This window comes from Bos javanicus, chromosome 6 (genome assembly GCF_032452875.1).
Source record: "Bos javanicus breed banteng chromosome 6, ARS-OSU_banteng_1.0, whole genome shotgun sequence".
NCBI lineage: Eukaryota > Metazoa > Chordata > Mammalia > Artiodactyla > Bovidae > Bos > Bos javanicus.
In genome coordinates, this window is record NC_083873.1 from 16,144,291 (window position 1) to 16,171,685 (window position 27,395).

Below are 27,395 nucleotides of genomic sequence, written 5' to 3' on the forward strand. Positions count from 1 at the left end.
TGGCTGTGCTATTATACTACTTTTACAAAATGACACCTTCGGGGAGACGGGGTGCAGCGCACACCAGATCTCTCTGTATGATTTCTTAACAACTCCCTGTGAATCTGCAAATATCTCAATAAATATTTCAATTAAAAAGACAAAGACAACCGTCTGAGATCCCATTCCTGGGCATCCCCAGCCCTGCATATTTCCTTCCTCTTGAGTGTGAGAGGGACCCAGTGATGTGCTTCTAATGAATGCAACACAGCAAAAGTGGTGGTGGTTTAGTCACTAAGTCATGTTCAACTCTTGTGACCCCATGGACTGGGAACCTACCAGGCTCCTCTGTCCATGGGATTCTGCAGGCAAGAAGACTGGAGTGGGTTGCCATTTCCTTCTCCAGGGGATCTTCCCAACCCAGGAATAAAACCCGGGTCTCCTGCATTGTAGGCAGATTCTTTACTGACTGAGCTAGTTACTTCTATGATTAGGTTTCAAAAGACTGACTCTGTCTACTGCACAGTCCCTTAGCTTGCACACTTTTATGAAGGTCCCTGAGAGAGGCCACAGGGCAAGGAACTGAGGGTGACCTCTGGCCAAGAGACAGCAAGACATGAAGCCTGCAGCCCATTCCCCTGTGAGGAACTGAACTCTGCCAACAGCCAGGGAGTAAGCTTGGAAGCCCCAAGGTGACTCAGCTCCAGCAGACACCTGACTTCACCCTGAGAGACCCTGAAACGTGCATGGACTCCTGACCCACAGAAAAAAGTGTGTACCTTTAAGCCACTAACTTTTGACATATTTTGCTATATAATGACAGATAACTAATACAGCCTTCTTATTTTTTTAATTCCTCTTTCTGGCTCCAGTATTTTGTTGCTTCATTTCTTTATCCTTGTGGGTTTGTATCTCTTTTTTATTCCCGTATTCTTCCTTTCTTAGTGTTACAGGAAGGAAACCATTATATATTTGTTGAACCTGCCATTTTTTACTGCAAGTCACTCTCAAATCTTGTTAAAAACTAATTGTGTTCCCCTGCTCCCAGATTCGTATGTTGAGGCCCTAACCCTAAAGGTGGTGGTACTTTGGGAAGCAATTAGATTTAGATGATTCTCCCTGATGGCTCAGATGGTAAAAGCATCTGCCTACAATGCGGGAGACCCAGGTTCCATCCCTGAGTTGGGAAGATCCCCTGGAGAAGGAAATGGCAACCCAGTCCAGTATTCTTGCCTGGAAAATCCCATGGACAGGGGAGCTGGTAGGCTACAATCCATAGGGTCGCGAAGAGTCGGACACAACTGAGCGACTTCATTTTCTTTCTTTTCTTTAGGTTGAGATGAAATCTTGAGGGTGGAGCCCCCATGATGGGACCAGTGCCCTTAGAAGAGGAAGACACACTAGAACTTTCTCTCTCTGCCATGTAAGAAGGCAGCCGTCGGCTAGCCAAGAAGAGGATTCTCACCCGGAACCAAATCTTTCAGCACCTTAATCTTGGACTTCCAGTCTCAAGGACTCTGAGAAATAAACGACTGTTGTTCAGCCCGCCCAGTCAGTGGTATTTTGTCATGGTGGCCTGGAATGCTAAGATACCGTGAGACCGACAAAATTAATGAGACAAATTAACAAGCAGTCTCTTTTAAATGACAGTCATTTTATTCTAAAATTTTCACATTGTAAGTCTAGTACGGAAGATGAGAATTCTGTTACAAAGTGAGTTTTTTCATTTTAATCATTTGATCAATGTAGCATAATCAGAGGGCTTTATGTCCTTATAGTTTTAGCCAGCAGTGGAATTTAAAATGCCCCAGTTTGCCATCTGCTTCATTTTCTCCAGCAAGAGCAAAACCAGTAAAAAGAAATAGTCTTCAAACATCCGCCCTTTTTCCAGAGAAAAAGAAATACATGCCTAGACTATGGATTCTATTTGAATCACAGTGAGATTTGGCCCTAATTTCCAGAAATCTCCACTCATATGATACAGAAGCAATTGAATTACTCCTTTTACTTCTCTTTTAAGTTTCTATTTAAAAAGCAAAAAAGGAATGCCAGAATCATGTAAGCATCATCAGTGGATGTGGGGAAATAAAATATCCCTGGATTTCTCAGTGCTCCTGTAAAAGGCCCCAGCTCCCTGAGACACAGAAATACACACAATATAAAGATAACGAACGCTTGCTCTCATCCTTAGAACCATTTTAGTTTTCACATACCCTGAGGATTCGATCTATAGCAATCAGTCTAGTTAATTGCTCTCTTCTGAAAGGGATGATAAAACTTCTTTTATCTCCACAAGAAGCCAAATGGTGACATTCCAGACTAGGTCCACTGGCTGAGCTCCCAAACTGCCAGGAAGACTGGAGAGCTATCTCCAGACAGCTATCCCTATCTCTCTAGGTTCTTACAGAAGCCGAGGACTTTGAGACATCTTCTGGTCATAAGAATGTGCAGACAGGAATGCTTAACCCGCCCTCACAAAGACGCATTTACATTCTATTAATAGAAGTTTAGAGTCAGAACCCAGGACCCTTTCATCTATCTCAAAGGAGCAAAGGTCTTCCTCTCTCTTTTAGGGGGAGGAGGGGAGGGGAGGAACTGCCTCTAAATGAAGAAAATAGTGTTCTCTGTCTCAAATCAGTGGGGTGAAACCTTCCACCTACTTAGAGAAATTCCATGAGCTCTCATGTGCTGCCTGTGGGTCTAGTTATGGGGGACCAGCAGAGCAATGGTACTCTGATTGTGGATCTGGTTGTGTCAATAAAGAACTCTCTTTCCTGACCCAGATGCCCCATCTTCACACACACACACACACACACACACACGCGCGCGCGCGTCACATAACTACACCAGTAAGCTAGTGTCTCAAACCTTTTATAGTTCTTAACAGTCCAGGTTAACAAACCTAAGAGCAAGCAAGCAAGTTAGAAAAGGAATACCCACTAGGAAGCAAAAGAGATTCCCTCAATATATTTTAGATTAAATCTCCCAGAAAAAGCCTCCTCAAAGGTAAGAGTGTCATATAGGATCATGGAATTAAACAATATATTAAAAATATGTCTCAACCCCTCCAAGATTCCCCATGGAAGGGCCATGGGTCTCAATTCTACCCCATTCTAAGTAGTCCTTGTTCTCCAAGCTAAGTTCAGGAACCAGGATTTTTCTAGCCCCCTCTCAGATCTACTCTAACCACTAGCTGGGAGGGCCCCAGGGAAGTCTAAGCATCTAGTGCAGTGTTTCAGACCCAAAGAGCTGATCGCTCTGAAGTCACTGTGGGCTTCCCCAAGCATCAGATGGATGACTGTGCTGGACTGATCTTTAAAACAGCTTTTAATCTATGAGTCAACCATTTTATTACCATAAGCACCAAAAGAGCAGAAGGAGGGAAATGTAGGCTACTCTTGGCATCTGGATGAGAGTTGGAATTTATTACAAGCATCAAGCTCTTATTAGAGGCAAGGCAAATGCTGCGTCTGAACTGTGAAGGCTCAGACTCCAGCCATCTAATTCCATCCCTTCTTTTTCAGACAAGGGCATTAGGACCCCAAAAGGTAACAGGACTGCTAAAATCATACAGGTGGGCTTCCCTGGTGGCTCAGTGGTAAAGAACCCACCTGCCAAGGAAGAAGATGCAGGATTGATCCCTGGGTCAGGAAGATCCCCTGAAATACGAAATGGCAGCTTACTCCGATATTCTTCCCTGGAGAGCCCATGGACAGAGAAGTCTGGCAGGCTACAGTTCGTGGGGTCACAATGAGTCAGACACAACTGAGAATGCACATGCCAAAGGTCATAAAGGTAGTGGCAAAATTACAGCTAGAACCCAGGTCTTTTTTCTTGTTTCCCCTTCAGCTAAGGCAACAAGAGATGATTTATCATACATGTGCTACATACAGCTGCAACTGAGACCTAGTCCAGAACGTCACAGGTCCAGGGCAAAGGACCAAATGGAACCATTTTGAAAGAGCAAGCTGGGTCTCTCAAAGGTGGCTGAGGTGATCACAATGGCCACAGATGTCCTAGATCCACTGAGACAAATTCTAAACAGCAGGAATATAGTCCAACAATTTGTATCAGTGTCCCTGGCCTCTGGCTCCCCTTGTTTCTGCTCCTGTGGCTTCCATGGGTGCACAAGTGTACTTGGGCCTCATCTTTCTTCTTCTTCTTTTTTTTTTTTAAGTAGAATCTTTCTTCTTTTGATCTTCAGCTTGCACATTCACTTCTTTCTCCACTTCCCTCTCAAGGTGCAGAAGTTTCTCAGAAGATGGTGCTAAGGCCGAGAGGAACCCAGGTCTCTTGAATCACAATAAAGTACATTTGCTATTTAATCATTAAAAAGGTGCATTTCCTATAGTGGAAATGAATTGTTCATCACAACCTGGACAATACAGCCCTTAAGCCTTTGTCCAAAGAGCAACCTCTTGATTGGCTGGTACCTCCAAGGTACCTCAATACTACACTGTCGCACATCTGACATACAGCATTTCTAACTACCAAGTCATGTTCCATGGCTTTAATAAGAGGTCAGTACAGCTCACTTCTTACTGGAACTGGACCAGCCCAGGGAACAGATAAAACCAAGGTTTTTGACAACTTGAGACCTCTCATAGGATCCTGTAGAGAAGAACAGTCTAAGGCAGAGTCACCTCCAAGGACCTTCTAGACAGTCTTTGCTCAATTTGTTGTTCAGTCACTAAGTCATGTCTGACTCTTTGTGACACTACGGACTGCAGCATGCCAGGCTTCCCTGTCCTTCACTACTTCTCGGAGTTTGCTCAAACTCATATCCATTGAATTGGTGATGCCATCCAACCATCTCATCCTCTTTCGCCCCCTTCTCCTCTTGGCCTTAAAATCTTTCCCAGCACGGGGGTCTTTTCCAAGGAGTTGGCTCTTCCCATCAGGTGGCCAAAATAGTGGAGCTTCAGCTTCAGCAATAGTCCTTCCAATGAATATTCAGGGTTGATTTCCTTTAGGATTCATTGGTTTGATTTCCTTGAAGTCCAAGGGACTCTGAAGAATCTTCTCCAACACCACAGTTCAAAAGCATCAATTCTTTGGCACTCAGTCTTCTTCATGGTTCAACTTGTACAACCATACATGACTACTGGCAAAACTATAGCTTGGACTGTATGAACCTTTGTTGGCAAAGCAAGTGATATCTCTGCTTTCAATACACTGTCTAGGTTTGCTATAGCTATTCTTCCAGCGACCAAGTGTCTTTTAATTCCCGTGGTTGCAGTCACCATCTGCATTGATTTTGAAGCCCAAGAAAATGAAATCTGACACTGTTTCCACTTTTTCCCCATCTATTTGCCATGAAGTGATGGGACTGGATTCCATGATCTTCGTTTTTTCAATGCTGAGTTGTAAGTCAGCTTTTTCACTCTCCTCTTTCACCTTCATCAAGAGGCTCTTTAGTTTCTCTTCACTTTCTGCCATTAAAATGGTGTCTATCATCTGCCTATCTGGGGTTGTTGATATTTCTCCAGAAATCTTGCTTCCAGCTTGTGCTTCATCCAGCCCAGCATTTTCTATGATGTACTCTGCATATAAGTTAAACAAGCAGGGTGACAATATACACACTTAATGTATTCCTTTCCCAATTTTGAATTATTCCATTGTTCCATGTCCAGTTCTAACTGTTGTTTCTTGCCCTGCATACAGATTTCTTAGGAGGCAGGTAAGGTGGTCTGGTATTTCCATCTCTTGAAGAATATTCCACAGTTTGTTGTGATCCACACAGTCAAAGGCTTTAGCATAGTCAATGAAGCAGAAGTAGATTTTTTCTGGGATTCCCTTGTTTTTTTCAATGATCCAGCATATGTTGGCAATTTGATCTCTGGTTCTTCTGCCTTTTCAAAATCCAGCTTGTACATCTGGAAGCTCTCAGTTCACATACTGCTGAAGCCTGTCTTGATGGATTTTGAGCATAATCTTGCTAGCATGTGTGCAGTTATACAGTAGTTTGAACATTCTTTGGCATTGCCTTTCTTTGGAATTAGAATAAAAACTGACCTTTTCCGGTCCTGTGGCCACTGCTGAGTTTTCCAAATTTGTTGGCATAATAAGTGCAACACGTTAACAGCATCACCTTTTAGGATTTGAAATAGCTCAGCTGGAATTCCATCACCTCCACTAGCTTTGTTGGTAGTAATGCGTCCTAAGGCCCACTTGACTTCACACTTCAGGATGTCTGGTTCTAGGTGAGTGACCCACCACTGTGGTTATCTGGGTCATTAAGAGCTTTTTTGTACAGTTCTGTGCCACCTTTTCTTAACCTATTCTGCTTCTGTTAGGTCCTTGCCATTTTTGTCCTTTATTGTGCCTATCTTTGCATGAAATGTTCCCTTGTTATCTCAAATTTTCTTCAAAGAGATCTATAGTCTTTTCCATTCTATTGTTTTCCTCCATTTCTTTGCATTATTCACTTAAGGGTTTCTTATCTCTCCTTGCTATTCTCTGTAACTCTGCATTCAGTTGGGTATCTTTCCCTTTTCCCTTCTCCTTTGCCTCAACAGTGCTGTAAAGACTTCAGATACTCTAAACACAGACTTTGGGGCTAAAAATATTTAAGATCAAAAAAGGAAGTAAAAACTGAAAAGTTGTTTCCAGTAGTTCTGGTGTTGGCCATAGCTTCTGAGACTTTCTCTCTCATACAAGATATACAGTGAGGTCCATGAGAATCACACAACTCTGGGAGGGGTGGAAGGGAGTCCTCAGTGAAAATGATGTATTACAGGTTTCACTTGACTTGACATTCAATCCCAGGAAAGCTCAGTACTTAAGTAAGTAAGGCTTCGAATTCTACTGTAAGCCATGATATCCAATTCTATTCTTCCACTTTCGCTTTTCTGCAAATGAAGTACCCAAGGATCTCCCGCATTGCAGGCAGATTCTTTACCGTCTGGGCCACCAGGGAAGCCCGATTAAGAATACCTTCTACCTTCTCCACTTTCACCTTTTTTTCTCCAAATGAAGTGACAGCCGATTGGATTTTTTTTAAATATATTAAATGTCATGGATATTCAATCCTTTTTATCCAAAAGTTAAAATTTAAGCACTGTTCAGAGATGATAAATGTCCACCCTATTTATTCTGACACAACATTTGGCTAACATAGAATCGCTGACTGACTATATTCTGAATAGCTGGACATAAATTGGCATATTGAAATACATTCACAATTTACTTCTTTTGATGCCAATTTAGAGAACAAAACAACATTCACCATTTGACTATGGAAAGACAACTGCATATATGTACTTTAAAAGGAGTTAAATGAAAGAAGTCTTAGCTTTAAGTTCTCAGACAAATTCTTTTCTTTTTAATCAAGCCTCACTGCCAATATGAAAAATCAAGGCCCCAGACTGTAAGTAAAAGAGAAGCTGGCCCAGTGTTCCCAAGTTTAAGCTCACCCAGAAGACGCTGGCTCACAGGTCCTCCCCAGTGTTTCTCTGTCCCAGCCTGGGACACTTCTGGTCGCCCCTTCCATCCCCACTGCAGGCTGAGCTGCCATGTCTTTGTAAGGCATTCTCTCCAGGGACTAGCGAGACAGCTGCCTTTCCCTCCCTCTCTTTAATGCCAGAGTCTAGTAACCTGATATATGCCCCATGGTGCCCCTCACAGTGCTCCCAGAAAGCTGAGAAATCTCAGGCAAATAGGCCGGCAGGTAAACTGCTGTGGCCTTCCTGAAGCACACACACAAACTGGTCCCCACTGTAACCCTCACAACAGAACCATACTCACACAACCTGCAGAGAATCCATGAAGTGATTTTTAGGCAGATATTTACTGAGTGCCCAAAATTCACACAGGCTGCACGCCATGTTAAGTGCCCTGTTGCAGAAATTCTCAACAATCTGCTGAATTTAGAAGTGGCAGCGGGCGTCATCAAATGAAAATGGAAGAAGGCTACATCTCTTCCCTCAGGCTTTTTCTCCTCCAGTGAGACAAGCAACACTTGGCCAGTTAACTGCATCTTGGGATAAGCTGACAAGTACTTCCGGAGGGCTGACATCACCCCTGCACTGACTACACTGTTCAAAAGGCAGACAGGCAATGCCAGGGAAGATTAGGCAGACTTAAGTTCTGCCTCCCTAACTGCATCTCTCTGGTAAAATGCCAGGGAATAACTGGACTAAATGATCCAGAAAATATATTTACTGAAGATGACAAATTACAGAAAAATTTAAAATGGCTAAAACTGCTACTGTGGTATCACTAGCTCACTTTATGACCAGATGCAAAGTAGGAGATTTAAGTGTATAGTACACTAACAATCTGAACCAAGGTCTCTCAATTACAGGGTCTGTTCACCAGAAGTCTTTTCCATCATTCTGAATAAGAAGATTCACCTTGGTGTTCTAAATAAATTCTACTAAAAACTATCATTTCATACTTTGGACACTTTACCTGATTATTATTACACGAGAACACAGAAAGGAATGGGACACACTTCCCAGAAAGCCCAGGGAAAGGGAAAGTGAAGTCGCTCAGTCATGTCCGACTCTTGGCAACCCCACGGACTGTACCTGCCAGGCTCCTCCGTCCATGGGATCTTCCAGGCAAGCTTATTGGAGAGGGTTGCCATCAGAAGTGACCCTAGATAATCATTCAGCCTCTGCCTTACATGTACTTGAAAGGCAAGAGAGCTGCAGCAGATGACTCTTCAAGTTCCAACAGCTGCTTTACCCAACTTCATGAGAAAACTGGAAATTAAGAGAGTTTGGTACTTTTCTCAAGTCTTTTTCAACAAAAGGCTGGATTTGAGTGTGTCATATCACTCTAGTGATTCCCTGCACACTGCCCAAATCTTTAGGGAAAGCACCTATTTTTCTTAATTATGTAGGAAAATGCTGATATGAATTTTTGGTATGAAATTTTTCATACTGAATTTTCAATATGAAATAAGATGTGTATATTTATATTTGCACACATATACAGAGCCACATGCTCTGGCACTGAAGCGAGACTGACACGTTTCAGCATTGAAGGAAACATTAGTCTGCTGTCTGCAAATAATAAAGCAAACATTAAATAATGAGTGGAATCTCCCAAGTAAGTGTCTAAAACAGACTGAATGTGTAACACAGAACATACCTTAATGTTTTTTCTGGCTCTCTTCCTTCCAGTATCTCCATGTGGACATTACTGCTTTTATATTCTTCTCATGACTAATGGAGGAAAAAGCCTAAGGGAACTTTCAGCTGTGACGAAAATATTCTCAGCTTTATAGAGGGACAGGTTACACAGATCTGTGTCCTGTCAAAACTCATAAGTTGTGCACAGAGGATGTGTGTATTTTACTGGATGTATATTTTACCTAAAAAAGAACTATAAACAGATACTGAACTCTAGGGATTAGATTTTCTAAGCAGTGGCACAGAATGCTTATTTTAGAACTTCTATTTTTATGTGTATTCAAGGCTTGAACAAATGATTAAATAAACTGAAATGAGGCAGGAAGTTTCCTCACTGTTAAATATGCAACTTCTGGTGTTAGACTGCAATTGTTGGTATCAAATATGAACTTACGGTATGTGTGTGTGTGTGTGTGTTGTGTGTTATATAAAATACTTATAAAATATACAGGAATAATATACATACACTCACTTATTCTTTTTCTTACTAGCTTGGTCTTCAATTGGCAGGAAGGAAGACACATAGCCACCAGATCTTGGTGTTTAAATTACCATTAGCCACCAAAGGACATGGAACAACAAACTGGTTCCAAATAGGAAAAGGAGTATGTCAAGGCTGTATACTGTCACCCTGCTTATTTAACTCAATATGCAGAGTACATCATGAGAAACGCTGGGCTGAATGAAGCACAAGTTGGAATCAAGATTGCCGGGAGAAATATTAATAACCTCAGATATGCAGATGACACCACCCTTATGGCAGAAAGTGAAGGGGAACTAAAAAGCCTGTTGATGAAAGTGAAAGAGGAGAGTGAAAAAGCTGGCTTACAGGTCAACATTCAGAAAACTAAGATCATGGCATCTGGTCCCATCACTTCGTGGTAAATAGATGGGGAAACAATGGCTGACTTTATTTTGGGGGGCTCCAAAATCACTGCAGACGGTGACTGCAGCCATGAAATTAAAAGATGCTTACTCCTTGGAAGGAAAGTTATGACCAAGCTACACAGCATATTCAAAAGCAGAGACATTACTTTGCGAACAAACATCCATCTAGTCAAGGGTATGGTTTTTCCAGTGGTCATGTGTGGATGTGAGAGTTGGACTATGAAGAAGCCTGAGCGCCGAAGAATTGATGCTTTTGAACTGTGGTGTTGGAGAAGACTCTTGAGAGTCCCTTGGACTGCAAGGAGATCCAACCAGTCCATCCTGAAGCAGATCAGTCCTGGGTGTTCATTGGAAGGACTGATGTTGAAGCTGAAGCTCCAACACTTTGGCCACCTGATGCAAAGAGCTGACTCATTTGAAAAGACCCTGATGCTGGGAAAGACTGAGGGCAGGAGGAGAAGGGAACAACAAAGGATGAGATGGTTGGATGGCATCACTGACTCAATGGACATGAGTTTGGGTAGACTCCAGGAGTTGCTGATGCACAGGGAGGCCTGGCATGCCTCAGTCCGTGGGGTCGCAAAGACACAACTGAGCGACTGAACTGAACTGAACCGAAAGAAACCCGGATTCTTTGGAGAAAAAGCTAAGTCCAAGGTTATGGCAACAAAAATACAACCTAGAACACCCTAGAACATCTTTCTACACTACAAGCTGAAGCAGCACCCAGAATCTGAGAACCTACCAATTAAAAAACTCCCTGAGCTCAAGGATACAATTTCCAGATTCAAAGGGCCTAACAATTGATGCTTTTTGGAAAAGACTTTTTTTTTTTATTTTTTTTTTTTAATTTTTATGCCTCCCAGCATGTGGGATCCTAGTTCCCTAACCAGGGATCAAACCTACACCCCCTGCATTGGAAGCACAGAGTCTCAACCATTGGACCACCAGGGAATTCCCCTGGAGAAGACTCTTGAGAGTCCTTTGGGCTGCAAGGAGATCAAATCAGTCAATCCTAAAGGAAATCAGTCCTGAATATTCATTGGAAGGACTGAAGCTGAAGCTCCAATACTCTGGCCACCTGAGGGAAAGAACTGACTCATTAGAAAAGACCCTAATGCTGGGAAAGATTGAAGGAAGGAGGAGAAGGGGATGACAGAGGATGAGATGGTTGGCTGGCATCACCGACTCAACATGAGTCTGAGCAAACTCCCGGAGTTGGTGATGGACAGGGAAGTCTTGGGTGCTGCAGTCCATGGGATCGTAAAGAATCGGACATGACTGAGCAGCTGAACTGAAGGGAAATGAACAGTTGACAGCACAATGATGAAGCTATCCGCCACAGGCCCATCTTTATGAAATTTCTGAACGTGAAATTTCTTTTAGGGCAAAGAAAAGGCCCCATAAGTTTCCAAAGGTTAAAAAAAAAAAAAAGATTGCATACTAAGAACCAAGAAGCAGAATGACAGTGGATTTAACACACTGGAAGCTAAAATATAATGGAGAAATGCCTCCAAAATTTCAAGGAAAGTGCTCTGGATCCAGAGTTTAACACACAGCCAATGCAAGCAAACTACTCAATGTAAAGTCTTTAACACATTTATCATTCACATATGTACAAACCCACTGGAAGAGCTGCTCTACCAAATTGACTGAACAAACCAAGAAAGCTCTCCAACATGCAAGAGGAAGACAGCAAGGGACGATCAGGAGGGCAGCTGCAGGCAGAAGTCTCAGAAAGAGCTCCGCAGGAAGGTACAACTGGAAGCACCTCTAATGAGCGTCCACACAATGAGAGGAGATTCACCCAACCAAAGGGAGGTCTGAGACTGAATTACTGAGGAGTAGGAAGAAAATTCAGCACAAGTGTGTGTGCACACATGCATTTAGACCAGCAATTGGTAACTTCAGACAAGACAAATCCTGGACAGAAAAGGAAAAGTAAGCCCTGAACACTGAGCCACGTATAACTGTGGACAGCTGAATTCTCATCTTCCACAGAAGTCAACAGGAAATGCCTCAAACTGAAATATCCAAGGAGAGCAATACAAGCATTTGTGAATGATTTCACAGCCATGATGGTAAATGAAACTTATGAGTTAAAAAGTCTAAGTGTCTGCTTTTAGGAAGTAATGTTTTTCACAGCAACTTGTATAACTATCTGACTTCTAATGACTGCACATACAAACACAATAAAAATAAAAACTAAGTTTTAAAAATTGTTTTTTTTATTTACCCTTTTTTTTTAAACAGCCTTTCCAAGAAATTCAATTTTAAAATCTCATAGAACAGATAGATAAGATGAGACCACATTAGATGTACTTTTCACTATTCTGATCAAACAATATTTAAAAACTAGATTAGAAAGGATGCAAACTATAAGCAAACAAAAGCAAAAGGAAGTCAGGTACAGACCAATGACAACATTGCAAGCACCTTACTGTTAGCAGAATACTTCCAAACATACCTGTATTCATAGACATACCCAAAGATGGAGAAACTGGGGATCAGAAAGTTACTAACTTACCCTAAGAACTAAAAGAAAGCAGACTTATGATATTACTCTTAGCATAATTCTAGCAGCCTTCTAGTAGAAAAAAATTTAAGAATGTTCCTTCCTCGAACCCTCCTACCCTGTTGGTGGGAAGGTAAGTTGGTGCAGCCACTATGGGAAACAGCATGGAGGTTCCGCAGAAAACTAAAAATAGAGCTACCATATGATCCAGCAATCCCCTCGTGGGATTATACCTGGACAGAACTATGATTCAAAAATATACACGCACCCCTATGCTCATAGTAGCACTATTCACAATAGCCAAGACATGGAGACAACCGAGATGGCCATCAGCAGATGAATGCAGCAAGTGGTGCATGCATACAATTGCATGTTCCTCAGCCATAAGAAAGAATGAAATAATGCCATTTGCAGCAAAATGGATGCAAATAGAGATTATCATACGAAGTGAAGTAAACCAGAAAGAGAAAAAAATACCATATGCTATCACTTTTATATGGAATCTAAAATATGGCGCAAATGAACCTGTCCACAAAACAGAAACAGACCCATAAACATAGAGAACAGATTTGTGGTTGCCAAGGGGGATGTGGGGAGGGAGAGGGATGGACTGGGAATCTGAGGTTGGTAGGTGCAAATTATTACTACATTTAGAATGGATAAACAAAAAGGTCATCATGTATAGCACAGGGAACTACATTCAATATCCTATGATTAAACCATAATGGAAAAGAATATAAAAAATAATGTATATATGGGGACTGATGCTGAAGCTGAAACTCCAACGCTTTGGCCACCTCATGCGAAGAGTTGACTCATTGGGAAAGACTCTGATGCTGGGAGGGATTGGGGGCAGGAGGAGAAGGGGACGACAGAGGATGAGATGGCTGGATGGCATCACTGACTCGATGGACAGGAGTCTGAGTGAACTCCGGGAGTTGGTGATGGACAGGGAGGCCTGGCGTGCTGCGATTCATGGGGTCGCAAAGAGTCGGACATGACTGAGCGACTGAACTGAATTGAACTGAACTGACTCTATTTGCTGTATAGCAGAGACTGGCACAATAATGTAAATCAACTATACTTCAATTTAAAAACCTGTTACAAAAAAGGATATTCCCTCCTTGCTAAATGACAAAAACAAAAAGATAACTGATGAAAATTTGTCTCTTGAGGTGAATGTCTTCCTAGTTAAAAAAAAAAAAAAAGAAAAGAAACAATGTAGGGAGCTTACTACCAGATAAATTGTCAATGGTAATTTTTTTGCACCCGTATCAACTAGAGTGAAGAAACACAAAATAGTCCTATGATAACGCAGCTCTGTGTCTAAGAAATAGTAGGATTCCTACATGATTAGGCAGATAGACAAAAGTCAGACAGCAAAGTAACATATATTGTTGCTGTTATTCAGTTGGTAAGTCATATCTGACTCTGTGACCTCACAGACTGTGGCTCAGCAGGCTCCTCTATCCTCCACTATCTCCCAGAGTTTGTTCAAATTCATGTCTATTGAGTCTGCGATGCTATCCAACCATCTCTTCTTCTGCCGCCCCCTTCTTTTGCCTTCAATCTTTCCCAGCCTTGGGCTTTTCCAATGAGTCGGCTCTTCCCATCAGGTGGCCAAAGAATTGGAGCTTCAGCTTCAGCATCAGTCTTATCAAGGAACATTCAGGGTTGATTCCCTTTAGGATTGACTAGTTTGTTCTCCTTGCAGTCCAAGGGACTCTCAAGAGTCTTCTCCAGCACCACAGCTTGAAAGCATCAATTCTTCAGCACTCAGCCTTCTTTATGGTCCAATTTTCACATCCATACATGACTATTGGAAAAAACATAGCCTTGACTATATGGACCTTTGTTGGCAAAGTGATGTCTCTGCTTTTTAATACACTGACTAGGTTTGTCATAGTTTTCCTTCCAAGGGATAAGCATCTTTTCATTTCATGGCTGCAGTCATCATCTGCAGTGATTTTAGAGCCCAAGAAAGGAAAATCTGTCGCTGCTTGTGTGTTTTTCCCCTTCTATTTGCCATGAAATGATGGGACCAAATGACATAATTTTAGTTTTTTTGAATGTTGAGTTTCAAGCTAGCTTTTTCACTCTCATCAAGACAGTCTTTAGTTCCTTTTCACTGTTAGCCATTAGAGTGGTATCATCTGTATATTTGAGGTTGTTGATATTTCTCCCAGCAATCTTGACTCCTGCTTGTGATTCATCCAGTCCGGGATTTCATATGATGTACTCTGCATAGAAGTTAAATAAGCAGGGTGACAATATACAGCCTTGACGTACTCCTTTCCCAATTTGGAACCAGTCAGTTGTTCCATGTCTTGTTCTAACTGTTGCTTCTTGATCCGCATACAGGTTTCTTAGGAGACAAGTAAGGTGGTCTCTTAAAGAACATTGCACAATTTGTTGTGATCCACACAGACAAAGGCTTTAGCATAGTCAATGAAGCAGAAGTAGATGTTTTTCTGAAATGTCCTTGCTTTCTCTATGATCCAACGAATGTTGGTAATTTGATCTCTACTTCCTCTGCCTCTTTGAAACCCAGCTTGTACATCTGGAAGTTCTCAGTTCACATACTGCTGAAGCCTAGCTTGAAGGATTTTAAGCATAACCTTGCTAGCATGCGGAAAGAGTGCCAAGGGCACTGCACACCTGTAATGTGCTAGGTACTACTCCAGGCCCTGGGGATACGAAATGAACATGATCCCTGATCAGCAGAACTGAAAGAAAGAAAAATACCATGAGAAAAGTGATTAACATTCACCCAGGGATTAATCTTAAGACCACTGAAAAGACAATTCCATAAAAGAAAGTCTGTCTACATCTCAATTTCCATATTCCTATAGGAATGAAGGTGACTGAAATGAAGGTTATTTGTATAACTTTGCCCAAGACGCCTAACTGAAGGGTTCTCTTTACTGCTTTCACCTAAAGCAAATGGGGGGTGGGGGTGAAACCTAAGCTATCCAGCATGGCATCCATGTTTGCAGCAGGAAGGAAGACACTTATTGAAGCTCCAGGTACTTGAAAGTTCTATGCCTATGAGAAACAGGTGATATATTCTGTAAGATGTATTCTTGCCAGTTCAGTCACAATTCTACCTGGCCCTTCAGCTAGGACATTAAGGTGAAAGTTGTGGTTTGGCTTCTATGAATATAAACTGAAGATTACTGATTAAAAAAAAAAACAAAAAACTAACTTCTTACGTGACAAACAAATGAACCTTTTAATATCTGTCCCTTAGGTACTGGATGTAGCTCTTGCAAGTTTCTGATTTTTAGATATTATAGCTATTAACCATTTAGGATTTTGCTTCTAATTATTTCAAATATATCAACTGAAATAGTTAACAAGTTTTCAATTCTACTGTGATAATTTTTCCAGTACAACAAAGGCAGCAAAATTACTACTTAAAATGTCTGAGAAAAGAAATAAATACTTTGGAAATTAATTCATTTATAAAGCTTCCAGCATAGGCTTCTATGTGTTTTCATATGTGCCCAGGTCTTAGAAAGGGGTTTCTCTGGTGGTTCAGTGGCAAACAATCTGACTGCAATGTAGGAGACTCGGGTTTGATACCTGGCTTGGGAAGATCCCCTGGAGAAGGAAATGGCTACCCACTCAGTATTCTTGCCTGGGAAATCCCATGGACAGGGAATCCTTGTAGGCTATAGTCCTTGGGGTCACAAAAGAGTAGGACACAACTTAATGACTAACCAACAATAACAAGGTCTTCAAAAAATGTTATGATCTCAATAATGATGGAACACTTAAAATATGGTTTTATAACTAGTCATTTAGTCACTGTTTCTTATTAAAACCTAGAACTCTTTTAAGAGAATACTCTGAGTTCCATAAACTTTTGTTTCAAGGTTGTTGTAAAAGTAATTTTCCAAAAGTTTTTTGTTCTGTTACAGGGATTTGGTTATTTCTCCTTCCATCTAATTGTCATTTTCAGTCAGGCTTCAAATATTTTTGTTTTGACTCAACCTCTGGATGAATTTAAAGTTGAATATAATACATAGAAAAGACCCTGATGCTGGGAAAGATTGAAGGCAGGAGGAGTAGAAGGGGACGACAGAGGATGAGATGGTTGGATGGCTTTACCGACTCTATGGAGATGAGTTTGAGCAAGCTCTGGGAGATGGTGAAGGCCAGGGAAGCCTGGCGTGCTGCAGTCCGTGGGGTTGCAAAGAGTCAGACACGACTGAGTGACTGAATAACAACAATACATAAATCTCTTCTATGTGGCAGTGGTGAGAAGTTCTGCACTGACCCATAGTTACCTATGAATTAATTTAAAACTCTCTTCCCCTTGCTCAGATACATTTATGACCATTTATCAGAAAAGCATCGTAACTGACATCACAATGTCTATGATAAAATGTCACCACTCAGACGTGTTCCCTTGAATAATACAGAGCCTACATAACTCTACATGGTAGCCCCGCTTTTATTTAAATGTGAGGTTTATTTAAATGTGAGGTTTAATCAATCCAACAAATAAAATATGCTATTGAAGAGAACCAGAAATCAACCCCCACACTGTGAATTTCTAAGCACCTAAGTTGCTACCTTCGATGATGAATGGTGGGTAATCTGGGCACCATCCCATAGGACTTCAAGGAACGTCTGTGAGTTAAGGCAGGGAGAGAGCCGACACCAGCGCCCTGCCCTGCCCTGAGCCAGTGTCACGTACAGAATGCATCGAACGAAAGCAGTGCTGACTTCCACTGCCACTAGTGTCAAAGAGGGAAAACGATACCTAGAGGCTTGACTTAGAAGGAAAGTGTTAGTCACTCAGTCCTGTCTGACTCTTCGAAACCCCATGGACTTATAGATTGCCAGGCTCCTCTGTCCATGGAATTCTCCAGGCAAGAACACTGGAGTGGGTTGCCACGCCCTTCTCCAGGGGATCTCCCCAATCCAAGGATCAAAATGGGTCTCCTGCATTGCATCTTTACCATCTAAACCACCAGGGAAGCCAGCTTCTTCATTAAAAATGAGTTAATAAAACACAGTAAGTCTTAAGCTGGACCAGTAACATTGAGAATTTTGCAATTTCAGCTTTAATGAATGTTAATACTTAAAGGTCCAATAAGAAAGTAATTTCTGAGTGACTGTCTGGCTGGGCCCTTCAATTCAGGGCCACTACACCCCTTGAGGTGGCCTTGGCTCCACCTCACCCCAACCTCCACCACCACCATCCCAGGATTACTGCACCAGCCCTCGTGGTTCCCCTGTACCCCAAATGCTGTGAACAGCCCTCTATGTATAAATCCTCCTCTAATTAGCCTTATCTAACTGAGCCATCTGTTTCCTGTTGGGACTAAATTATACAATCACTGCACACACTAACAGTACATAAGAGTTCCAGCATCATGACATGTTTTACGCTTTGAGTATCTGTTTTTCTCTGCTATTTCTTGTTTTTGTATTTTTTGACTATCATTTTTTGGGGCTTCTCTGGAAGCTTAAATGGTAAAGAATGTGCTTGCAACACAGGAGACCTGGGTTCAATCCCTGGGTCTAGAAAATGCCCTGCAGAAGGGAATGGCAAACCACTCCAGTATTCTTGCCTGGAGAATTCCATGTACAGAGGAGCCTGGTGGGCTACAATCTATGGGGTTCCAAAGAGTTGGACACAAGTGAGTGACTAACACTTCTACATTTACTGTTTTTCATACATTTATTCAGTTCACTCACCCAGTCACGTCCGACTCTTTGCAACCCGATGAACTGCAGCACACCAGGCTTCCCTGTCTATCACCAACTCCCCGAAGCTTGCTCAAACTCATGTCCATTGAGTCGGTAATACAATCCAACCATCTCACCCTCTCTCATCCCCTCCTCCTCCTGCATCAGGGTCTTTTCCAATGAGTCAGTTCTTTGAGTCAGGTGGCCAAAGTATTGGAGTTTCAGCTTCAGCATGAGTCCTTCCAGTGAATTCAGGACTGACTTCCTTTACGATAGACTGGTTGGATCTCCTTGCAGTCCAAGGGACTCTCAAGAGTCTTCTCCAACACCACAGTTTAAAATCAACAATTCTTCGATGCTCAGCCATCTTTATGGTCCAACTCTCACATCCATGCATGACTACTGGAAATACCATAGCTTTGACTAGACAGACCTTTGTTGGCAAAGTAATGTCTCTGCTTTTTAGCATTCTGTTTAGGTTGGTCATAGCTTTTCTTAAATTAAGTCTTTTAATTTCATGGCTGCAGTCTCTCGTGTGGCCTAAATTAAGGATTCAGCTGAGCCTTGGGAATGGACTAGAACTAGGGACTGGAGTGTCACACTGAGATTAGGAAGTCCTCTTGATCCATGTTTCATTCCTCCTTTTCTCTGCATGTCAGTGTCATTCTGCTTGATCACTACAAAATGCTCTGCACTGCTTCCAGGTACACATGATAGAAAACGATCATTACCGAGCAGCTCCAAGTGTGTAACTCCATATTCAAAGGAGCAGCAGCAGAGATGGTAATCCTGCACGCAAGCCACTTTCCTCAGTCAGGTGACCAACTGAGTGAAAGCCTTGTTCTACTAAGATGACCAATTCTGTTATAACCATGTATTTAAGAGCAAGGAAATTTCCAGAGAAAGCAAGCTGACTAGCTGAGACCACAAAAGCGGTTCCTAAAATTTCAAAACCAAGACCATTACTATGCTAAAATATAATACTGGTAGTTTTAACAATCACTGCTGTGCCTATGAAACCTTTTCTAAGATCTAACAGCTTTCAGTAAACAGGATAATTAAAAATAATAACATATTTCATCCTAATTCTGTTCCAAAGATACATTCAGGTGATATAATTACCCTGCAAGAGAGGTTACACTTGGATGTTTCCACATAACTGCAAGGCATCAAAACAACTGTTGATTACAAAGCTTAGTCACTGCCACAAATTCAGACTTCGCTAATTAAATGGAGGCACAATCCCACTAAGTAGAATAACTAATTAAATGAAACTGCCTAGATTCATTATAAAGTGAATTTTGCATGTGAAAAACTGTTACAGCCTGTTAGAAGAGCATCCCCGCCTAAAGCTTCAGTGGACACCAGTTGTCAACAGCACACCCGGGTCACTTCCAGCAAAACCTCACAGCAAACATAAACCCAAGCCTTCACAGAAAGATTAATATCATTTACATAAAAAGTCAAAACACAAACCACCTCAGCTAAGTAGTTAATACACTATCAGCAATCCGAAGCTTCTTGGTGGGGAAGGCCGATGGCAGGGGTGGTCAGCAAGGGATATACAGCAGTGGACCAATATTTAGCTAAATGTTTGGGTTTATCAACCCTCAGGCTACAGCAGTTTCTGACTCTGTGACGAATATCAGAGGCTGTGGACCTGAGAGACACAGAACAATAGATATGAAAGGAACCTCAGAGTTCACCTCAGCTGACCTCCCATTTTGACCTGGACCCCACTCAGGTTTTAACCACCCCCACTTCAGCCTACTTCTAGGTTTCTCCACCGTTCACCCCTTGCCGTCCTATCTATCAGTCTAACTGCCCCCTGCACTTACACGTCTCATACTTTTTTTTTTAATCTCTCTCTGCCTTACCTGCTCCCATTTGGATCGCACTCTCTGTTCCTAAAACAGTTAAGTTCCCCGATTCCTGGTCTAGGCGATCGCACTGTAATCAAAGCGACCACTGCTTTACCCGCGCCAACCGCAGCCTGGCCTGTCTCCCAGCGCACCTTGGCCTGCCCGACGAGTGCGGCCGCACTGCAAGCACTGCAAGCACTGCACAGGCGTTGCCTTGCCCCGCCTGTGATGGCCAGACGCTCACGCCTATAAGCTCCAGATTCACCCTCTTTCACTGCTCTATGAACATGAACCTGAGTTCTTTCACTGTTTTTCTTTTGATGGTTGGCCCTCAAGTTCTGTGAGTGGGAGGTGCTGAAGAGGCACTGTCGGAGGAAAAGGAGTTTTGCTTCCTGTTCCCGGTGTTCGCACTGAGCAGGCTCCTGCAGCACCAGAGGCTCCTCCAGTGCTCTCTAGCTTCCGCTTGAGGTTTGTCTGATAATTCAAAGAGCAGTCTACCCAGTCTCTTCAATAGGAGATGCTGAGAAAACAGGCACGTGTAAAACAAGGAAATTAGAACATTTTCTCACTCCATAAACAAAAATAACCTCAAAATGGATTAGAGGTCTAAGACCAGAAACCACAAAAATCCCAGAAGAAAACATATACAGTACATTCTTTGACATAAGTCCCAGCAATATTTTTTGACTTTGTCTCCTTGGGAAAGGAAAACAAAAACAAAAATGAACAAGTGGGATCTAATCAGACATCACGAATCAACGGAAACAAAAAGACATCCTACTGCGAGAGAATATATTTGAAAATGATGTTTGATTAGGCACTAATATCCCAACTATACAAAGAGCTCCTACAACTCAATATTAAAAAAAGCAATCTGATTTAAAAATGGACAGAAGACCCGAATGGACATATTTCCAGGGAAGACATACAAATGGCCAACAGGCACATGAAAAGATGCTCAACAACATCACTAATCACGGAAACGAAAATCAAAACCACAATGAGCTGTATCATCTTGCCCCTGTCAGAATGACTATTATCAAAAAGACAACAAAAATAAATGCAGGTGAGAATATGGAAAAAGGGAACCCTAGTACACTGTTGGTAGAAATGTAAATTGGAATAGCCACTATGGAGAACAGTATGGAGGATCTCAAAAAAAGTTAAAAGCAGAACTATTACATAATCTAGCAATCCACTTCCTGGTATAAATCAGAAGAAAATGAAAACACTAGTTTGAAAACATATGCACTCCAGTGTTCACAGCAGCATTATTTATAGTTGCTAAGATATGGAAGCAACCTCAGAGTGTATCAACAGATGAATGGGTGAAGAAGATGCAGCACATAAATATATAATGGACCATTACTCAGCCATAAAAAAGAAAGAAAACTTTCCATTTGTAACAAAATGGATGGACCTGGAGAGTATTATGTTTAGCGAAATGAGTCAGAGAAAAACAAATACTGTCTTTTCATTTATATGTGGAATCCAAAAAATAAAACAATGAATATAACAAAAACAGGCTCACAGATACAGAAAACAGACTAGTGGTTACCAGTGAGGAGAGGGGTTAGGGGAGGGGCAAGGTAAGTGAAGGGGACTGAGAGGTATAAGCTAATAGGTCTAAAATAAGATATAAAGATGTACAGTACAGGGAATATATTTTATATTCCCAACATTTTATAATAACTCTGAATGGAGTATATAAAAATACCAAATCATCTCAAACATAAGATTGTAAATCAACTACACTTCAATTAAAAGCAGTGAACAGGCAGAATATATGTGATTTCTTAAACTAAGCTGAACTCTGCCCACCATTTCTGCCCAATCTTAGGAGTGATTTCCTTGCTCTGAAGCAACACAGAATGACAAATCTTTCACATACCTTCTCCGATGTTTGAAAACAAAGATTTTGCTTCTGCTTTACCTTCTTTTCACCTGATTAAGCACATCTAGTCCCTTTAATCATCTCTGATATAAATCCTTATCATCTTAACCGCCTTCTGGATGCACCTCCCTCCCACCAGCTTGGCAGCATCCCTTCCAAAGCCCTGCCCCAGTAACAAAACATAATTCCTCCTATGGTCTGACAGCCTGGTGCAGTGTAACAGGACTATTGCTTGTGATTAACACTCTGCATCTCCCTTCAATGAGTTAGGAGCCACACTAGCATTCTGGAAATTCAGTGTTCAAAGGTGGCTTGCAGGTCAACTGAAACGCCCAGATCTCTGCACACAACTATCAAGTAGGATTTACTGATCGTATGCTTCCTTCTCCCCCATCAAGAGAGAGACTGCTTTCTTCTAGCACTGCTAAATTGTTTTTTTCCCCTACTATTCTTAAAGCAATGTGCTGTGTGCTATGCTTAGTTGTTCAGTCATGTCTGACTCTTTGCAACCCCATGGACTGCAGCATATCAGGCTTCCCTGACCATCACCATCTCCAGGAGCTTGCTCAAACTCATGTCCATCTAGTTGGTGATATCATCCAACCATCTCATCCTCTGTCATCCCTTTCTCCTCCTGCCTTCAAGCTTTCCAGGGTCTTTCCATCAGGGTCTTTTCCAATGGTGGCCAAAATACTGGAGCTTCAGCTTCATCATCAGTCCTTCCGATGAAAATTCAGGGTTGACTTCCTTTAGGATTGACTGGTTTGATCTCCTTGCAGTCCAAGGGACTCTCTAGAGTCTTCTCCAACACCAGAGTTCAAAGGCATAAATTCTCTGGCTCCCAAAATAGCCCTTTGAACAACTCTTTCATTAAAGTCTCATTTACTGTTTCATGGACAATATATTGTCCAAGTTCAAGGAATGTATAGGAATCTATGAAAATCTTGTCCTTCATTATATAAAGCAATAACTGTGTTGAAATGCATGAAAAGCAATGAGAAAGTAAAACATTTCTAATATTCCAAAGTCAAAGTTTTGCATTTAAGGTTGATCAATAGTGCTATTGGGCTTCGCTGGTGCTCAGATGGTAAAGAAACTGCATGCCACTGCAGAAGACCCAGGTTCGATCCCTAGGTCAGGAAGATCCCCTGGAGAAGGAAATGTGAACCCATTCCAGCATTCTTGCCTGGAGAATTCCATGAACAGAGGAGCCCCGAGGGCTACAGTCCATGGGGTCTCAAAGAGCCAGACACGACTAAGCGACTAACACTTTACTTTCCACAGTGGTATCACTGGGCAATGGCATCCCACTCCAGCACTCTTGCCTGGAGAATCCCATGGATGGAAGAGCCTGGTGGGCTGCAGTCCATGGAGTTGCTAAGAGTCGGACACGACTGAGCGACTTCCCTTTCACTTTTCACTTTCATGCATTGGAGAAGGAAATGGCAACCCACTCCAGTGTTCTTGCCTGGAGAATCCCGGGGACGGGGAGCCTGGTGGGCTGCCGTTTCTGGGGTCGCACAGAGTCGGACACAACTGAAGTGACTTAGCAGTGGTATCACTAAACCTGACAAATTAAAATTTAAAAGTCTGTGATTACAAAGATGTGATTCAGTAAATAATGTGGTGAGGAGACATTATACAAGGTCCTATGAATAACTCTTTTTGAATATGTCCTGACCTATGGTAGATTAGTCTCAGTATTATGTTATATTGTTGTTGTTGTTTAGTCGCTAAGTTATGTCCGACTCTGTGACCCCATGGACTGCAGTCCCTCCAGGCTCCTCTGTCCCTAGGATTCTCCGGGCAATAATACTGGAGTGGGTTGCCATGCCCTCCTCTAGGGAATCTTCCTGACCCAGGGATCGAACCTCCATCTCCAACTTGGCAGGCCAATTCTTTACTACTGAGCCACCTGGGAAGCCATTATGTTATATACTAAGATACATTTTACTCTAAGATTCAGTTGCCATCTTTCAACCATCCTAAGCATCTATTTCCCTGGTGGCTCAGTCAGTAAAGAGTCTGCCCCCAATGCCGGAGACCCAGGTTCAATCCCTGGGTTGGGAAGATCCCCTGGAGAAGGAAATGGCAACCCACTCCAGTATTCTTGCCTGGAGAATTCCATGGACAGAGGAGCCTAGTGGCTTATAGTCCATGAGGTCACAAAGAGTCGGACATGACTGATTAACACACACACGCATCTATTTAAGATTTCCCTGTTTTAGACCATATTTATAATAGGTTAGCCTACAAAGTGCCACTAAACTCAAATATTAGATATGCACGATACTTCATAACTTTCACTACGGCTCCTTTATCTATTAATGACCATAATTCCTCTACAGTAAGTCCTTCCCCGAGACTTACATTGTCAGCATCTTCACCTCTTTTCCTCATCAGGTGTCACTGCACAAACTTGGCTTCAAATCCTAATTGAACCACTAGAATTTACTTTTCTCTTTTCCTTAGTTTAACAAGTATAAGTGAGACCACACCCTTTCCTATTGACTTGCAGCCCTGAGGGCAGCTTATATGAAGCCGACCAGGTGTCAAATGTTCCTGCTCTAACCCAAATTAAAAATGCTCCATTTCCAGCATTTCCTTTTTAAGTTTTCCAGGGGGAAATAAAGTTTCTCTGAAAATCTCTGCTGCTGAAGAATACCATACAAACAAGGCAGAATAGAGCCTTGACAATTCAGTGCCCACAAAAAGCAAAACTGTCCTGTTTCTGGCCAAGGGGGACTGCAGCCAAAAAGCTAAACGTCCACTAAAATTCGATCTCCCTTTTTCCACGCTTTTCATGTGTTCGCTGGAATGTGGTTCCCACCCAGCACATCTCTCAGCCCCCCTGGCAGCTCAGGGTGGCATCTGACCCATTCAATGAAATATTCAATGGAACATGAGCACCAGCATTATGTGGCATTGCCAGGCCCAGCCTGTAACGCCTTGAAAAAACCCTTCCACGCTCTTTTGAGTTTGGAAGCCACATTCTGAAGACGGCAGAGGGACTGGTCAGGTTAGGGTCCCTGAGCAACTACATGGAGCAGTTACCGCTGACCTGCAAAGCTTACTGCAGATGCATTTCCTGAGAGAGGGAAGAGTGACTTAAAGCATACAGAAGTTCATGGACTGTTGGGTCTTTTGTTTCAGCAGAACAGCTTAGGTAACAGAAAATTCCTTTTTTTTTTGTAATTTGTTGGGTTTTTTAAAATATAAATTTATTTATTTTAATTGGAGGCTAATTACTGTACAATATTGTATTGGTTTTGCCATACATCAACATGAATCCGCCACGGGTGTACACGTGCTCCCCATCCTGAACCTCCCTCCCACCTCCCTCCCCGTACCATCCCTCTGTGTCATCCCAGCGCACCAGCCCCAAGCTTCCTGCATCCTGCATCAAACCTTCTGCGAAAGGAAAAGTGAGGAGAAACATACATAATGACTGCAAACTCTAACACTGGGTTCAGACAAAAAATAAGTGGCGTCCATGGTTTAATAATCCCAAAGGGAAATAACCTACTGGAATAAACCCTGAGCCAGGGCACTGCCTCTTGAACATCACTCAGCCACATCTTCACCTTCTCACCCATCATGCCACATCTCCCACAGGAATGAGAACTCACCCCAGAACTGTGATTCTTCCTTTGGCTTCAGATGGCAGCTCATCATCTTAGTCCCAGCCATGGATTCTTTCCCTGCTCTCAAGTGCCAGACACATGGCTTCGTGGTTAGGTACCAGCCTAATCACGGAAAACTGCTGGAATTCCTACATGTTTCCATATTCTTCCTCTTGTTTGTCCATTCTACCAGTTCCTGTTATTTTAGCTCCATGTACAGTGACCAGGACTTTGTGGTTGTTCCTTACTAATGAAGTCACCGGTCTCATCCCATTATACATATACTGGGTTGCTAAATCCAGATTCATCGCCTAGAATAGCATCTCTATGACTACTGCCAAAAATAGGGGCTACCGATTAGGGACTGGCAAATTATGGTCTATGGGCCAAATCTGGCCTATTGCCATTTTTGTAAATCAAGTTTATTGGAACATGGCCATGCCCTATTACACAGCTTTTGTACTGCAATGGCAACACTGAGTAGCTGTGACATCACAGGCTGCAAAGACTAAAATACTTACCATCTGGACCTTTACAAGTTTACCAACAGCTGGTACAGGCCAACATCATTTCTCATAAAGACAATGGCAGTTATCTTCTTATGCATCATTCATTTAGCACCATTACAAGCACCCGAACTAGCAGAATAAGAAAACCAAAGATAAACAAACATATATATGTATATACATGTTACCAAGGATATAAAAGATATGCTACTTACTCTTCAGGAGTTATTAGTGTACATAGAAAATGAGTACTCATGCTGGTAAGATATATACACAAAAAGCCCTAATGAGTAGTAAAATGAGTCAACTAGGCAGACACAGGAAGGAAAGATAGGGAAAAAATGGGCAGAGGATCTGAATATACATTTTCCCAAAGAAGATATACAGATGGCTAATATGGACATGAAAAGGTGCTCAACATCACTAATCATTAGAGAAATGGAAATCAAAACTACAACAAAGAATCACCTCAACCTGTTAGAATGGTGCCTGCATGCATGCATGCTCAATCATGTTCAACTCTTGGCAATCCCATGGGCTATAGCCCACCAGGCTCCTCTGTCCCTAGAATTTTTTAGGCAAGAATACTGGAATGGGTTGCCATTTCCTACACCAGAGGATCTTCCCAACCCAGGGATTGAACCCGGATCTCTTGAGTCTCCTGCATTGGTAGGGGGATTCTTTATCACTGTGCCACCAGGGAAGCCTCGCCTATTAGAATGACTCCATTCAAAAAGACAAGAAATAAGTATTGGAGAGGATGTAAGGAAAAGGGAACCCTTGTGCACTGTCAGTGGGCACATAAATTGGTGCGGTCACTACAGAAAACAGTATGGTGGGCCCTCAAAAAATTAAAAATAGAACTACCCTATGATCCAGCAATTTGAAAACACCAATTAGAAAAGATATCTACACCTCTATGCTCACTGCAGCATTATTTACAGTAGCCAAGACATGGAAATAAGCTTACTGTCCATCAGTGGATGAATGGATAATGACACTGCAATGGAATATTATTTGGCCATAAAAAGAAGGAAGTACTGCTCTTTGAGGGGTGGGTAAAATGAATGAAGGAGACCAAAAGATACAAACTTCTAGCTATATAATAAATAAGTCCTGGGCATGTGATGCACAGCATGGTGACTACAGTTAATAATGCTGCATTGTGTATTTGAAAGTTGTTAACAGTAAGTCCTAAAAATTCTCATTATGTGAAGAAACACTTGTAACTATGCATGGTGATGGATGTTAACTGGACTTACTGTGATGATCTTTTCGTAATACA

The 27,395-nt window shown here is 42.1% G+C and overlaps 1 protein-coding gene across 3 annotated transcripts in view; it reads right to left on the reverse strand.

Moving 5' to 3' along the window:
• Nucleotides 1–27,395, reverse strand: part of MCUB (mitochondrial calcium uniporter dominant negative subunit beta) — a 95,427-nt gene that overhangs the window by 57,065 nt on the left and 10,967 nt on the right. The window contains exon 2 of one of the 3 annotated variants that reach the window (XM_061419410.1): nucleotides 26,126–26,242. The exons of the other annotated variants lie outside the window; for them this stretch is intronic. Coding sequence (XP_061275394.1) covers nucleotides 26,126–26,128 — 3 coding nt within the window. The 5' untranslated portion in view covers nucleotides 26,129–26,242. The remainder of the gene's footprint in view (nucleotides 1–26,125; nucleotides 26,243–27,395) is intronic. 3 annotated transcript variants of the gene reach the window in all.